This window comes from Oryctolagus cuniculus, chromosome 18 (genome assembly GCF_051225735.1).
Source record: "Oryctolagus cuniculus isolate XC-2025 breed Fujian yellow rabbit chromosome 18, ASM5122573v1, whole genome shotgun sequence".
Lineage (NCBI taxonomy): Eukaryota > Metazoa > Chordata > Mammalia > Lagomorpha > Leporidae > Oryctolagus > Oryctolagus cuniculus.
Window position 1 is genome coordinate 27,436,415 of NC_142884.1, and position 17,422 is coordinate 27,453,836.

General features: G+C 45.3%; 1 protein-coding gene and 1 long non-coding RNA gene across 2 annotated transcripts in view; one reads left to right on the forward strand and one right to left on the reverse strand.

The window, feature by feature from the left end:
* The window catches only part of LOC103352342 (uncharacterized), a 100,668-nt gene that overhangs the window by 65,948 nt on the left and 17,298 nt on the right, over positions 1-17,422 (forward strand). The window lies entirely within an intron of this gene.
* LOC100340830 (zinc finger CCHC-type and RNA-binding motif-containing protein 1) lies at positions 130-1,676 on the reverse strand. The gene is given in 2 exon segments (XM_002716910.6): positions 130-937; positions 939-1,676. Coding segments are annotated over 2 exon segments (654 nt in total). The 5' UTR covers positions 1,506-1,676; the 3' UTR covers positions 130-850.

The window sequence follows — 17,422 nt, forward strand, 5'->3', positions numbered from 1 at the left end:
TCTGGTATACCTTTCATTTATAGAATTTTAATTTCTCTTTTTAAAATTTTTGGAGAAATGATCTTGCATGTACTTTGTACATGTATTCCTAAGTATTTTATGTTTTTTATGCTAGAGCAAATGTCATTGTTTTTTTTTTTTCTTTTGAAAAAGTTTATTAACATTTTATGAAGCATTTGTTTTGAAGACTAAGTTTTGAAAGCCGTGTAAACCAATCAAACATGAGTAAAGTTTTGGAATGAACATCTCAAATCATTTTAATACCTTTTTCTCATGGGATGACAACAGCATTATAATACTTTCTTATTTTTTATTAACATTAGCTCTTTTCAGATTAGTAGTAGCAAGTTCTGATTTTTAGTATAGGTTGTGTATCTCTTATTTGAAACACTTGGGGCCAGAAGTATTTTGTTTTCTGGGTTTTTCTGAATTTTCTAGTAGTTGCACAGCATAATGAGCTACCACAGGGATGGGAAGGGCCCAAGCCTGAACAGGAACTTCACTAGGTTTTGTCAAGCTTTATGTACAGAGTCTGAAGGCAGCAGGACACAGGGTGTGTAACACTGTCACGCTGTCCTGCCTGAGACACTGTGCTGGCACTGACAAGGCTTCAGACTGTGCAGTGCTCAGCAGTTCAGATTAGGGATGCTCAAACTGTACTGTGCGAAGGCAAGAGAGAAACATAATACTTTCCATTTATTTTTAAATTTCCTATGAACTACTTTCTAGTAAAAAACTGTTTGGTATTAAGTGTTTTTGTCTCAAATTCTAAAGGTAACCGTGGCCCTCAGCTGAACTGTACGCTCCCGGGCTTTTCCATCTTAGGGACATTTACACAGTAAATGCCATTTCAGTCACTGAGCTCTTCCTCATCACTGAAATAGGTGCTTTTCTTTATCCTCGGCCGTCTTGAGTCATCGGATGTGGAGGGACCCCCCTGGACCAGGTCTCCATTTTCTTTGTTCTTCTTCAATTTTGGCTTGCTGGAAGGCTATGGCCTGGCTGAGGCTGTCCAGGGCAGGGTCTTCACCTTCATCTTCACTTTCTTCTACTTCCTCAATTTCTTCTTCTGGTTCAGGAACTTTCTTTTTTTTCTTCTTTTCCTTCTTCTTTGGAGGTTCCCGTTCTCCAAGCATATTTTTAAGACAGGCATAACTTAAGTGTCCACTTTCCCCACATTCGTAGCACTTGGATTTATCAAAGTAGTTCCGTCTTCGGATGAATTCGGCTGCTCTTCCATTGTCGATAGCAATGCTTGCTTTTATCACTCTACCGAATAACTGTTTGTTGTTTATCGCCCTGGTGCAGTTTTGCGCAGAGTCTTTATCCAAAAACAAAATGAATGCAACCCCTTTACTCTTCCTGGTGTCTTTATCTTTCATTATAGTAACCTTTACAACTTTGCCATACTTGGAAAATATCCTGTATAGGTCGTTGTTCGTCAGGGAGAAGGGCAGGTTGGAGACATACACTGTGCTTTTACTGGGGGCCAATCCACCACTCATTTCTTCAGACGGGGTGGCGGCGCGCGAGCCCCCGGCCCGGCCCGCTCACCCCCGACTCCTGCTGCAGTTTTGCCGAGACCCGTGCATCGCGGGGACCGGCCAGGAGCAGGCGCCGAGAAACAGACGCGAGCGGCCGCGGGCCTCGGCGGCGGCGCGCCTGCTGACGTCACCAAATGTCATTGTTTTAAACTTTCAATTCCAATTGTTAGCTGCTGCTAGTATATGGAAATACCAGTTAATTTTGTACATTAACTTATCTGATAATCTTGGTAGTTATTGACATTCCAGCAATTTCCCTATAGATTCCTTAGGAATTTCTTTTAAAATTTCTTTTATTTATTTGAGAGCAAGATTGTAAGTGAGAATGAGAGCCAGAGTGAAAGTGACGGCAAGAACCACAGAGAGGAGAGAGAGGGAGAGAGAGAGAGGCAGACAATTACCTGACCCATCACTGCTGCCTTCCAGGGTGTGCATTAGCAGGAGAATGGAATCAGGACCAGAGCAGGACTTAAATCCATGTAATCTGATATGGCAGATAAGTGCTCTGGCTTATTCCTTAACCTCTAGGCCAAATGCCTCTTTCTGGATAAAAATATGTTTTTAAAAATATTTGTCTATTTGAGAGGAACAGAGGGAGAGAGAGAGAGAGAATTAGAGAGAGAGAGAGAGAGAGAGAAGAATGAGCACCCATTTGCTGGTTCACTCCCCAAATTCCTGCAATGGCTGGGGCTGGGCCTGGCTGAAGTCTCGATCTTCCATGTGGGTGACAGGAATTAAATTACTTGAGCTATCGCTGCTGCCTCCCAGGGTGTGGATTTGCAAGAAGCTGGGGACAGGAGCTGGAGCCAGGTATCAAAGCCAGGCATTCCACAGGGAGTTATGGGGTGTCTTAACTGCTAGGCGAAATGCCTGCCCTTCTTAGTGCTACTAAGGATTTAGCAACTTTGTTAATCTTTTAAAAAAATCTTCTAAGCTGTGTATTTTATTTAACTTTTTATTTATGTGAAGGGGAGAGATCAGGGAATGCAGGGAGGAAATCTTGCATGCACAAAGCAGCCGCGCCTGGGCCTGTGAGTGGCAGGGACAAAGTATCCCAAGCCTGTGCCTCCCAGGATGCATATTAGCAAGAAGCTATAACCAGACCCCGAGCTGGGACTTGAACTCAGGCGCTTCAATATGGGTTGCAGGTATTCCAAGTGGTGTCTTAACTGCTGCACCAAATGTCTGCCTCTGTTAAGGTTTTTTAAAAGATAATTTTAGGTCGGTGCCGCGGCTCACTAGGCTAATCCTCCGCCTGTGGTGCCGGCACACCGGGTTCTAGTCCCGGTCGGGGCACCGGATTCTGTCCCAGTTGCCCCTCTTCCAGGCCAGCTCTCTGCTGTGGCCAGGGAGTGCAGTGGAGGATGGCCCGAGTGCTTGGGCCCTGCACCCCATGGGAGACCAGGAGAAGTACCTGGCTCCTGGCTTCGGATCAGTGCGGTGCGCCGGCCACACTGCATTGGAGGGTGAACCAATGGCAAAGGAAGACCTTTCTCTCTGTCTCTGTCTCTCACTGTCCACTCTGCCTGTCAAAAAAAAAAAAAAAAAAAAGATAAATTTAGTTTTGTCAATTTAGTTATCAATTATTTGTCTATTTTATTTAATTGATATTTGCTCTTACTTTTATTACTACCTTCCTTATATTTGTTTTGGGTTAAATTTGATTCACTTTTTCTAGCTTCTTATTATGGAATTTTTAAAAATGTTCTTAGCTGTTTTTTTTTTTTAAAGAGTTATTTATCTATTTATTTGAAAGAGAGAGAGAGAGATCATCCATCCACTGGTTCACTCCCCAAATGGTCACAACAGCCCTGCGCTGGGCTAGGTTGAAGCCAGGAGCCTGGAACTTATTCCTGGCTCCCGAAATGGGTGCAGGGGCCCAAGCACATGGGCCATCTTCTGCTGCTGTAGCAGGGAGCTGTATTGGAAGTGGAGCAGCCAGGACTCATATGGGATGCCAGTGTCCCAGGCAGTGGCTTAATCCACTCTGCCACAACACTGGTCCCATTATGGAAATTTTAAAAATTGATTGTAAAACATTGTTCTAGTCTGCCTGTTAAAAGCTATCTGTTCTCAGTAACTGATGTTCTAGTAGCATCCCACAAATTTTGTTATGTTCTACTTTTATTGTTAGTTCAATTTAAATATTTTCAACTTTTTTAAAAAGGATTTTATTTATTTGAAAGAGCTACAGAGAAAGAGAGGCAGAGGGAGAGAGAAAGAGGGAGAGAGAGCGAGAGAGAGAGAGATCTTCCATGCACTGGTTCATTCCCCAAATGTCTGCAAAGGCCTGGGCTGGGCCAGGCCAAAGCCAGAAGCCAGGAGCTTCCTCTGGGTCTCCTACGAATGTTCAGGGATCCAAGGATTTGGGCCATCATCCACTGTTTTGCCAGCTGCATCAGCAGGAAGCTGGATTGGAAGTGGAGCATCCCGGACTGGAACCAAAGCCCATATGTGATGCTGGTGCTTTATGCCCCTCTGCCACAGCGCCAGCCCCTCAATTTCTTTTATAATTTCTTCTTCGACTCTTTTATTTGGAAGTGTGTTGTGAATCTCTCCATACTTGCAGCTCTTTGATTGTGGTTGAAGAATGCACTCTTTAAAATTCCAGTATTTTGAAATTTAGTGAGACTTGGATTTGACTCCAATGTGATTTATCATGGTGAACGCTCCACATGAATTTGTAAACAATATGCAGTCTTCAGTTGTTGGGTTCAGCGTTCTAAACATGTCAGTTAGGTCATCATCAGTGATAATGTTCCTCAAGTATTCTATGTATGTATTGATTTTTTTTTGGTCTAGTTGTTCTGTAAATTATCGAGACAGGTGTTAAAATCTTCAATAACTCTGTGACTTTGTTTTCCCTTGGGTTTTGTTACATCTTATTTGTGTGTTTGGAAGCTTTGCTATCTACTATGCACACGTGACTATTTGGGGCTGTTGTGTTTTCTTGATATTATCTCTTTTTCATTATGCAATCACTATATTTACGAATGTCCTTCTTTGTTCTGAAGTCTGTCTGCTATTAATGGAGCCAAGCAAATTTCTTGTTTGCTTATTGCCTTCCCCTACCATTCTTTTTCACTTAACCTATCCATATCCATTTAAAATGTCTCTTGTAGATAGTGTACAGTTGGATAGGACAAGATAGATAGGATATAGATTTCTGAATCTCACCTGACGATTTTATAGAATCGCTTAACCCATATTTAATTTAATGAGTGATATTCTACAAGTCAACCATCTTACAATTTGTTTTCTAGTTGTTCCATCTGATTTGTTTATCTGTTCTTCCTTTCCTAAATATTATATCATTTTGGGGGTTCCACTTTAACTTCTCTTTTTATACATTTTAGCACAAAGGCTCGATCCCTTTGGATTTTTTTAGTCGATTGCTCTGGGGATTGAAGTCTAGGTTCTTAACTCATTACAGCTTATTTTGGATTGATGTATTTTTTCTCTGTAACTTATGAACCTTTATTAATTGGACACTTTTAAAATTGTTCCTTTATCTTCAGTTTTCATGTGTTTGACCTTGAAGTGATCCAGGTAGATATAGTTCTCTCTTTATTTATGACATTTGGGATTTCCCAGTCTTCTTAGATCTATAAGCTTAAGATTTCCACAAAATTTATGAAAAGTTTAGTTGTTATCATCTCATTTTTTACATCTTCTTTCTTTCCTTTTCTTTTGGGACTCCAATTATAAATCTGTTAGGCTGACATTTTCAGCACAATAACCTGGGTTCCCATTTATTTTTTCCCAATATTTTTCTGCTGTTCTTCATATTGATCTGTCTCTAAGTTCATGAGTTTTCATTGCCAGTCTGCGATTTTTTGTTACGCCCATATAGAGAATTCATTTCAGATGTTGTGATTTCCAGCCCAGATTTTCTGTTTCTTCTTCTTTTTAAGCATTTTTGGTTTCTCACTGTTAAGTCCTTATCATGATCTCTTAAAGTCCTTGCACACATATTTATAAAGCTGTTTGAAAGACATTTCTGTTAACGTCAACATGTGAGGTCAGTTTTTGTTGAATTCTTTAAACATTCTTTCAGTCACATTTTGATGATTCTTTTCGTGTCTAGCAACTTCTGAGTATATAGTTGACACCACAAATGATGCACTGCCATGATTGTAAATTACGTCGTCTTTCTTTAAGGAGTTTTATTGTTTGCTCTGTCAGACAGTAGCATTATTGGTAGATCCTTTCTGTTTTTTCTTTTCCAAATGATAAACTTCCTCATATTAACCCATCATTTTTTTTTTTTTTTGACAGGCAGAGTGAGAGAGAGACAGAGAGAAAGGTCTTCCTTTTGCTGTTGGTTCACCCTGCAATGGCCACCATGGCCAGCATGCTGCGGCCGGGGCACCGCGCTGATCCGAAGCCAGGAGCCAGGTGCTTCTCCTGGTCTCCCATGCAGGTGCAGGGCCCAAGCACTTGGGCCATTCTCCACTGCACTTCTGGCCACAGCAGAGAGCTGGCCTGGAAGAGGGGCAACCGGGACAGAATCTGGTGCCCTGACTGGGACTAGAACCCAGGGTGCTGGTGCCGCAGGTGGAAGATTAGCCTATCGAGCCGCAGCGCTGGCCTAACCCACCAATTTTAATCAAACTTTTAAAAATACACTCACATTATTTATTTTATTTTATTTTATTTTATTTTATTTTATTTTAAATAACAGAGTTACAGAGGTAGAGACAAAGAGAGAGAGAGAGAGAGAGAGAGAGGAGTCTTCCATCTGCTAGTTCACTCCCCAAATGGCCACAACAGCCAGAGCTGAGTCAGTTCTAAACCAGGAGCCAGGAGCTTCCTCAGGGTCTCCCATGTGGGTGCAGGGGCCCAAGGACTTATGCAATTTTCTACTGCTTTCCCAGGCCATAGCAGAGAGCTGGATCAGAAGTAGAGCAGCCGGGACTCAAACCTGCGCCCATATGGGATGCCGGTGCTGCTGACAGGGGCTTTAACCCGCTGTGCCACAGTGCCAGCCCGACCCTTTCTATTAAGATTGGCTTCACTTATTGCTAAAATTAATTTTGATTTTGAACTTAGCCCTAGGAGAATATCTTCCCTTTGCACTATGGCCCTTAACCCAAATGCTTGACTTTCTTTAGATCTCAAGAGGAGGCTGGGGGAAGTCAGTCAAATGTCTTTACTTTGACTTGACTAAAATGCCAGTGCCTTCCAGCAGTGCACAACCCTACTATCACCACACCAGGCACAGCTCTGCAGCAGGGAACAGCTGCCATGCTTTCTCACTGGGTACGTGCACACGCCGGCCCGCAGCCCCAGTCCCGTGCTGAGCCCCATAACTAGATTCCTTGGGCCTCTCTTTGAGAAGGTTCCCGATTTCTGTTCTTCTGCTCTACAAAATCCAGCCTGTTCGATGGCCTAAGACTCTACTTTGTACCTCTGCAGTGGAGTGCGATTTGCTCTCCATTTGGACTCTCCTTCCTTATGCCTTGGTAGAAGGGGGAATCATGGAGTTCACCTCGTGTGTGTGCCTTGTCTCAAAATCACAGTGCTGCACTGTCTGATACTCGGTGTCCGAACACAGCTGCCTCATTTATTTGTCTAGTTTTACAGTCGGGCAAGTCTCACATCAGTTATTCTGTCATGGCTGGAGGCGGAAGTTCTGCAAGTTTTTTTTTTTTTTATATAAAAGAGAAGATGTTATTTAAATGATAAATGCTGATTTTTTTTTGTCTCTGTGCTTTGCATTTGAGCAGGGTTTGTTTAATTTATGGATAGATTAGATGTGATTTAACTCTTCCTCTGATACTTGAAAGGCCTTTAATAAACAACCAACTCTTTTATTTACAGTTGGAGATGTGGATTAACATGGACACTAAGCTGTTAACGTGTGAGCCCTGGGCTGGTTGTCAGGCGATGCCCTGGCTCTGCCACCAAGCAGTGCAGTTACCTTAGCACTCTGACCTCAGCTTCCCTTCTGTAATGAAGGCTGCCCCTGGGTCACTTCTCGCTCTGATAGTCTGGGACTGTCCTAAGGAATCCACCCTTCATTGACAGCGAGGTCTTGAGGGAGTGGAGATCCCAGGGAAGCTGAGCCTCTGCGTGTTTAGAACAGGCAAGTAAACAAGAAAGGGAATCTTTTTTTTTTTTTTTTTTTTTTTTTTTTTTTTTTTTTTTTGACAGGCAGAGTGGACAGTGAGAGAGAGAGAGACAGAGAGAAAGGAGAAAGGTCTTCCTTTGCCGTTGGTTCACCCTCCAATGGCCGCCGCGGCCAGCGTACCGCGCTGATCCGATGGCAGGAGCCAGGTGCTTCTCCTGGTCTCCCATGGGGTGCAGGGCCCAAGCACTTGGGCCATCCTCCACTGCACTCCCGGGCCACAGCAGAGAGCTGGCCTGGAAGAGGGGCAACCGGGACAGAATCCAGCACCCCGACCGGGACTAGAACCCCGTGTGCTGGCGCCACAAGGCGGAGGATTAGCCTAGTGAGCCACGGCGCCGGCCCAAGAAAGGGAATCTTGAGGCGGAAAAGTCAACTTCTCCCCATTGATGATTTTGTGTATAAGGAAGCTTCATTATCTGAGACAACAGTATCATTACAGAGGCTCCGTGGAAGGAGAGTTAGAGACCTCTGCTATCGATGGCCATCATTGTTTGAGCCTTTGTTGCATTCCAGGGATGGCATCAGCACTAGGCTCGCGCGCTCTCTCTCTCTCTCTCTCGCTCTCGTTCTCTCTCTCATTTCTGACACATTGCATTTCTTCTTCCTCAGTTTGTTCAGTGAAATCTCACTCTCATCTTTTCACAGATGAAAAAAAAAAAAACAACAGAAGGTCAGGAACATTCAGGGAGTGCTCTAAGGTTACGTAGCAACCTTTCTGTCATCCACACTTCTAATGCTCCAGGGAGGATTCTGTCTTAACTGTAATTTTGGCCAAAGGAACTTGTGGTTTCTTCCCATTCCCCAACATGAATATACAGTTTTACAGTTTGCAAAGTACTTTTGTGTATAAAATCCAATTTGATTCTGACCAGATCATTATGATTGCAGGCCCTTCACAGATCAGGGAGCTGAGGCTAAGTGAAATTCTCTATGGAGACACTCACAGGTAGTAAGCGGGGAAGCCAGGAACTGAACTGAACTCTGGCTGCCTGTCAAGGCCCACACGTGGTCACCTTTAGTTGGGTCATGGTTAGGAGCAGGGTTTAACTGGTCAAGGCAGTAATAACTAGAGGTTGATGGTGTGGAGGAAGGTGTTGCTGCTGATGGGGGCATAAACTGGTATACCCACTTGGGAAGATTATTCCCCTTGACCTTCTAAGGTGGACATGTGACCCAACAGTTCCCCTGCTCTGTGTAAACCCAACAGCAATGTCTGCACAGGTACAGGAATGTTCACCATAGTCCAAACAGTCATCGCATGTCAACTAGATCACAGGATAGTCACATGTGGCATTATTAAACAGCAAGGGAAGTGAAGGAACTACACTGCATGTAAGCACCTGGGTGACTCTTGAAGACAGCAATTCAGGCACAAGGTTCCATTCATATAACATTCCCAAAATAGGGAAAATTCCTCCATGTTGTTAGGAGTCAGAGCAGTAGTTACCTTTGGGTGGGAGGATGGGATACTGACAGATAAAGGGGGTCCACAAAGACTTTCTGGGGTGCTAGCAATGTCTTAGTTCTTGACCTCAATAGTAGTTGCTTAAATGTGGTCACTTTGGGCTAATTAATCGAGGTGTGTATATAAGACTTGTGCCTTTTATGTACATTTCAACAGATTAAGTTTAATGAATGCAAAAAAGAACTTACCGAAGTTGAAATGATTTCTTTAAAAACTATTGGTATAGCTGTCACTCTGTGTTTCCTCTGTCTTAGAGAAAGCAATTGCTTAATCTGACTTGTGATCTTCATCCAAAGGGATGTTAAGTATGAGGGATGTGGGCCTGCGTGCACCTCAATGCTTCAGTTGTTGACTAGCGACTATCTTATCTTCTGGCCTGAGCTTTCTAACTCCAGAAAGGGTGCTGTTGAGATTCTGGACACCAGTGGATGGAACACTCATCTCCAGGAATCACTTCTGAGTACCCATCAGCCTCTGTGATGCAGAGGGCAGCTGCAATCTTGCAGCCGCCCGTGTAAGGTTCAGGACATTCAACACAAGGAAGCGACTATATTCTCTGCTCAAACCGTGAGTGCACACTGGTATCTGGGTCAGAGAATTCCACATCTTTGATCCAACCCAAGACTGAGTCTTGTGATGCTTTGAAGTGGGCATTTGTTGCATTTTATCTCCCAGCATCCATTCCTCCTGATTTTTGCTGGGTGAGGTTCACACTTCACTTCTTTCTCTGCCTGCATGCTTTGGGGAAGTTTGGGCTCTCATGTTGCATCAAGAGACTTGTAACCCTGCCTAAGCCCATCAGTGCACTCTGTCCCCTTGGCTGCAGTAATTGGCTCAGGCATGTGCACATGACCAAATCAATGCAGCTGGGCCAACCAGACTCAGTTCAGGAATTTAGTTTGGACTCATCTTCTGCTGCTCTAAATGTTGTTCTAGGGAAAACCCCTGCCCCGGGAAGCAGAGTGGGTGACACTGAAGGTGGAAGGTTCCTGATTCATTCCTGCCCAAGGCCAGCTTACCCTTTGCACCTTCTCATCTGTGCCTCAAGCCTTTTAGAGTTGGATTTTCTGCCACTTGCCACCTAATTGCTATGCCCACTTGTCCTCTCCCTCACCTCTGCGTCTAGTTCAGCCTAAGAATGATTGAGTTAAACCTCATGGCCACCCTCCCAAGGACACTGAGAAAAAAAAAAAGCCTCAAGCTCAAGTGCTTGGAAAATGTCTCTGGCCTGTTGAGAATGAGGGAGACGACAACAATACTGGCAGAACCCCAGGCTTTTCCAAACTTCTCAGCAGTCGCGTGGTGGGCTCACACCCTCTTCTGTTGGCAAGATGTGGCAAATATTGCAGCTCAGCGGTAAGAGTGAGAAACCCATGTCCTAAGCAGTTGGGTGGCTCTTCATGACAGCAGTTTTAGCTCTATTTAAACCCCCAAAACTTTGCTCTGTGTGTGTGCATGCGTGCGTGCGTGCACGTGTGTGTGTGTGTGTGTGTGTGTGTGTAGGAGGGTTTGGACTCTCTTCCTCTTTTGTTATGGGGGAGAACAGGGAGCAGATTGGAACAGGTTGTAACACTTCCGCACGCCTGTGTCCTGGTGCTTACTTCATAGTGCTGTCTGCCAGTTGGCGCCTAGATCCCATGCCTCTTTGATTTATGTATTTATTGTAAAGCAGCCAAATTTCACAGAAGAGGAGAGGATATTCTAATTTAATAGTAAGAGCAAGGTGTAATTTCTTATAAATGGAGGGAAATGCACCCACATCCTTAGCTGATGTCAGAAAAATGAGAATCTGCTCAGGGTTTTCCGCCACCCATTTGAAAATGAAGACCTAAGATGTCATTTCACCAGATGATTTTTTTAGCGCATTTATAAGATCAGATTATTTTATTTTGTATGTATGTGTGTGTGAAGTATTACATTAAAAATGCAGATAAGTAGAATTAAAAAAACCAACCCCTATCTTTCAAACAGATAAATAAATCCCTTAAATTTTATATCAGTCATTATTTTTCTTTTTAGAATGGTTAAAAATATTGCCAGTAATAGGGTTTGAATTGCCTGCAAGAGCAGGAGGCCAGTGTGGCATTCTAGGCTTGAGAGGGTGGGCACCCAGGATGGCTGGGAGGGTCTGAATGGGGCTGTGGGAATAACTGGAAGGGGAGTGAAACATGCCAATGGCTCTAGTTGTAAGAAAACTCTAGCAGCCCCCAAGGCACCAGGCTGGGAGGTCCTTGTTTGCCTGCCCTGTATCAGGAGCTCCCCCGTGGGTCTCCGAGCCCATTGCATTTGCAGGAATGTTTCCTACCTTGGATCCCACCCTTCCTGGCTTCCTAGACATAAAGTAAAACTGTTCTATCTGGCTGAATGATGCTGCCCCGTAGAACGTCAGTGCGTGATGAGGAAAGTTACGACGTGCGATGGGGGACCCCAAGCCGGACCCTGTATCTGGACTGGCATTGCCCTGGCCTCGCTGAGAGCCTGACACGCATTAGGTGCCCAGTGTGTGTTGAGCGCTTGGAATTCTATTTGCCTTGTTTTCAAATGTGAAGTGCTGCTTGTCCCTGCCTGGCCCCTCCTCCACTCTGCCTAACCCCACCTGTGCCCCAGGCCCTCCTTGGTACCCTCCTGAACACTTCTGGGCAGGCTTGGTCTTGCCCTTGAGTGTGTGGTTGACTTTGGTGGGGCTGGCTGGGAGTCTGCACCCTGGTTCCAGCCCTAGCTCTGCCAGAGCTGGACCGATCTGGAAGGTATCTCAAGCACAGAGTGCCTCAGTTTCCCTCCCTTCAAAGCGAGTGTAACAATATTTATCTTCTTACCTCTTGCAGCTCTTATGAAACGAAAATGAAATGATAGATGTGAAGGTAATTAGGAAAAAGGCTCTATGCAAATCCATCACCATGATTAGCATTATCATTGTTCCTTTTTTTAGAGCCCCAAATGATCGCACGCTTCCGCCCAAGACAAGGTTGGGAATGGGAAGGGAAAGAACTGCATCTGCCTGCAACCTTGTGGTGGACAGAGCCCCTTATTCTGTTTCCTCTCTCGGAAGAGAAGTTGCTGTGATCGGGTCATTGCATGTAAAATGCTTTAAGAATGTGATCTGTACTTCATCATTTTAAAATTCAAACATCCCTGCACCTTTTTTCCCCCTCACCCCGTTCATATTTGTCTTCTCGGTCTTGCCTTCATCGGGCACCACATTTGTATTGATAAATTGTAGGTAGTGGGAGATGTATTGATGGGAAGGAGACAGTTCAAAATGTAGAGTGCTGTGGCTTTGCATATCATTACACCTAGCTAGCTTTTTGCCTCCTGAAATCTGTCGATTTGTGCATTATTGCTATTCAGGCTGATAAATGACAGTAATTGTTCTTAAGTTGAAGAGCTGGTTTAATATGCTGTCTGGCCTGGGAACTTCCTGAGCACCAGGGTTAAACTAGTGCTCCACTAGAGCTAGCAAAATGGCCCTTTTTTCATCACAGACGATAGAGTTAATTGAATTACTTGCTATTCATGCGGTTTGTAGCCTTGATTCTAGAGATACCATGAACTGGAGCGGGGGAGGGAACAGCGTTGTAGGGGCTCAGGGCAACCATGAGGATTTGCTTCAAGGACGTGACCCCCTTCTCCCAGTGGAGGGCTGTGCACTCTCTGCAGCTCCATGTGCTCTCTCGTTCCTGGCCTTGCTCTTGGTTATTTCGGGGTACCCAAGCTGCACAGTCTGAAAGGAAAATAGGATTCCGGGGGCTGCCAAGGTGGTCTCTATGAGGATACTTTTGCATATTTTTTTAAATGTCAGAAATCAGATCACTTGAATCACTTGCATTTTATGTGTTTTTTTTTTTTAATCTTTTGAACCGGGAACTTGGGGTATGATTTGGGTGGGTTCTGACGTCGCTGCTGACTTGAGGGGAGGCCCTGAGCGTTCTGTGTTTTCCTATGTGGTGGCTCCCTCTATCCCAGGCAGTCAGCTTCTAGGGCCCATTGAAGCTGTCAATCTCAAATGCATGCCCCTTGCCTCGGACTTGGGCAAAGAATTAACTGCAGGAAGCTGGAGAAGAGGAATCTGCCACTCAAGGAATGTCCCATCTGATGCCGGTTGTGAGCAGAGCTTTCCAGAAAAGTCTGTGCAACAACCTGACCTTCAGTGGTATTTCTAGGTGCTCCCTAGCAAGAAGAAACCCCAAAGTGGGTGTGAAGCAAGTGAGAGCCCTACCTTGTCTCACCCAGCCCTACCTTTGACATGATTTATTAAGGCACCAGGGGGATGTAAAATCCCATTTGCTTCTGTCGGGGAATGAGTGCCTACAGCCCCAACCACCCTTCCTTTAGCCCATCCTGGATGGTTGAAACCAATTGCTTCCCTTTGGAAAGTGCAAGCTTTTGTAACAATCTTTGGCACTATTAGTGGAGAATCCTTCCCTCTCTCTCATCCCTCTCCCTGGATGGGAGAGAATGGTAGGTATTCAATGCCCTAATTGGACACATGTACCTTATTTTGATGCAAAGTAAGGGAATTTTTGGGTATTCTTTTCCCGTGCCGTTTCTTGGATCTCAGATGCACCCACTGAAGCGGGCCTGAGGGATGGGACCCCATTCTAGAAGAGGCTAAGACTCCTATTTAGGGGCGTTAATCAATTCTCATCCTTGGAGCCCATAAAATCCGTCTTTTGCTCCCTGACAAGGTATGAGATAATGAAAGAAGATGGCTGAAAATGTAAATCATTTGGGTCTGTTGGTAACACTGTTTAGAATTAAATTCATGTGTAATAGAACTTCCGATCAGAAATGAACAGCTTCCCAGACAAAGCCATCATAAGTTCCATAATTTCACACGGATGCTTCCAACGCTAATGGAGCTGGTGCAGTTCGCTTGATAATGCTCTCAGCAGAAAGAGATCATTTTTCCTAGTTCTGTAACTAGCAAACATGACTGCAAATCACTCACTCCGGCTCTTCCTGTCCAGCATCCATGGAGAGCACATCTCATGCCTTTGCTGGGCCAGGCAGAGGCGAGAGCGCACCTGCTTCCCTCACGTATAGCTCCTCACTGGGGAGAGAGAAGAAACACACTAAGATATGAGCATGGCTTCCAGGGCTAGATGAAGGTCAAGGTCCTTTCTGGGTCCCTGGGCCCCCCATTTCTGCACTGTCCCACACCTTTCTGCACTGTCCCACACCTGGGGAGGGTGTGCTAGGAGCCCAAAAGGGTGGCAGAGGCTGGAACACTCCAGGGCTTCCTTTGGGCTCACTGTGAAACCCAGGGAGTGTCAGAGTGTGGGATGCAGGCCTACTGCCCAGATACACCTGTGCTGTAGGAACGTGGCAATGAATGACATTGCAGCAAGTGCCAGTCCTCCTCCAATGCACTGTCAGCTCTTATGATCATATCAGAAGTAAGGCTTATCTGGTGCAATCATGTCTTCAGCATCTGCCTCTCATACGTTGCCATCCTCCTTTATTCAAAAGGGATACAAGCTTTACATTCAGAGCCTTCTGCAGGTGGCAGTATCCAGCTAGAGCTAAATGGTGCCACATAAATGTTTTCAAAGAAATTTATTTATTTGGGGGAAAGGAGAGTGTGCACACAACAGAGCGAGAAAGCGCTCCACAAGCTGGTTTACTTTCCAAATGTCCACAGTGGTTGGGGCTGGGCAGGCCAAAGCTGGAACTCAATCCAGGTCTCCTACGTGGGGGGCAGGAACTCAAGCACTTGAGCCATCACTTGCAGTTTCCTGGGGTGCATATTAGCAGGTGGCTGGAGTTGAGAGCAGCACTGGCATTTCATTCCAGTCACTTTTTGTGTGTGTGTGTTGACAGGCAGAGTGGACAGTGAGAGAGAGAGACAGAGAGAAAGGTCTTCCTTTTTCCATTGGTTCACCCCTCAATGGCCGCTGTGGCTGGTGCGCTGCGGCTGGCGCACCACGCTGATCCGAAGCCAGGAGCCAGGTGCTTCCTCCTGGTCTCCCATGTGGGTGCAGGGCCCAAGGACCTGGGCCATCCTCCACTGCCTTCCCGGGCCACAGCAGAGAGCTGGCCTGGAAGAGGAGCAACCGGGACAGAATCTGGCACCCTGACTGGGACTAGAACCCGGGGTGCTGGCGCCGCAGGCGGAGGATTAGCTTATTGAGCCCGCAGCGCTGGCCCTCCAGTCACTTTGATGTGAGATGCACATGTCTCACATGTTCATGCCACACTCTGGTCCCAGTGGTGCCACTTTTTTTTTTTTTAAGATTTATTTATTTATTTTGAAAGTCCGAGTTACACACAGAGAGAAGGAGAGGCAGAGAGAGAGAGAGAGAGAGAGAGAGAGAGAGAGAGAGGTCTTCCATCCTCTGGTTTACTCCCCAATTGGCCACAATGGCCTGAGCTGTGCCAATCCAAAGCCAGGAGCCAGGAGCTTCTTCCTGGTCTCCCACATGGGTGCAGGGGCCCAAGGACTTGGGCCATCTTCTACTGCTTGCCCAGGCCATAGCAGAAGAGCTTGATCAGAAGTGGAGCAGCCAGGACTCGAACTGGCGCCCATATGGGATGCCAGCACTGCAGGTGCTGCTACGTCACTTCTTACAAACAAATTTTGTTGCATGATTTCATTTTATTTATGGTGAGTGATGCCGATTTCCCCTATGGCTATGATAAAGATTGCTTCTAGATAAATTTCATTGAATAAAAGGAGTCGGCTGAAAGACAAGGGAACGGGGGTAAGAGTGGTGCTGGTGTACATGACAGCAGGTGCCGAGTGAGGGGATGCGGGGTGGGCAGCTGTGGGGTCGCGGTGAGGAACTGGCAGCCAGGTGTGGCACCTCCCTGCAACTCGAGCAATGTTTCTGGAGCCTCCGTCCCCCAGACTTCAGAAACACTGCTGTCTTGTTCAATTATTATGTGTCAATTATAAAAATAAATAAAAATGTAAAACTCTTCCAAAACCTCCAAGGAAATAATAAATGTCCGAAGGGATGGATATGCTAATTACCCAATATATACTTGTATTGAAACATCACAATGTACTCCATAAATTGGTATAATTATGTGTCGATTAAAAAATTCTGCTGCTGGGGCTGGCGCTGTGGTGCAGCGAGTTAAGCTGCTGCCTGCCACACGAGCACCCAATATGGGCGCTGGCTCAAGTCCTGGCTGCTCCACTTCTGATCCAGCTCCCTGCTGATGTGCCTGGGAAAGCAGTAGAAGATGGCCCAAGTCCTTGGGCCCTTGAGCCCACTTGACAGACCCGGAAGAAGCTCCTGTCTCCTGTCTCCTGGCTTTGGATTGGCGCAGCTCCAGCCATTGCAGCCATTTGGGGAGTGAACCAGCGGATGGAAGATCTCTGTCTGTCTCTGCCTCTCTCTCCGTAATGCTGCCTTCCAAATAAATAACTCTCTTCAAAAAATTCTGCCTTATTTTGTTGGAAAAAGAAAGGATTTTCTTTTTGGGAAGTTTGGAGTATATAGAACACATAGAACACACACAAAGATTCCAAGGAATTGAAAGACAAGGAAGGGAAAGAAAAAGACCTCTCTTGCTAGATGTAGCTGTTGCTAATGTCTCGGTGTGTTTTGCTGTTGTGTTTTCATATGTGAAGTTAGATACCTCTCCTCTCCTTCAAGCAGAACTGTGGCTGTGATAAGCAGACCACCCTACAGCCTGTTCCTTCCCCTCCACTTACGTGTTGTGGACACTTTCCCACGTCCAGATCTTCGGTGGGGCTGGCTGTTTGATCGTTAGGTTCAAATCAATCTGATATTTATCGAAGCTCATTCTAGGCATTTAGGGGTGTACCGGTGGCTGAACAAAAGTCTTTGCCATGCAGGAGTTTAAATCCTAGATACTTTTGGAGGAAACTCAGCTTACTCCTGAAACGTCTGATAGTTTGTGATTTGGAGGGTATAGTACCAGGAGTGAGCATGGCTGCAGTTGACATTCTGGATGCTGGAATTCCTCTTGCATATTTCTATTCCCTTTGGAGAAATCCATAGAAGTAGCATAGCTTGGCATAAAGGTCTGGACTTTTCAAAGCCTCTGTCACATCTACCTTACTTTTCATGCAATTCTTTATCATTTGTGTATCACTGTTAAGGACAGGTTTGTGTATGTGTGTGTGTGTGTGTTTTCTCACTTTCTCATTGTTTGATTTTCCTATAGTTGCTGAATTTTGGGGATTCTTTATATATTCTATTTACTCGTCCTTTGCTGGATGTGTGGATTGCAACCATTTTCTCCTAATCTGTCGCTTGCCTTTTCATCTTTTTCATTGGGTTTTGCAGAACAAAGACTTTTAATTTT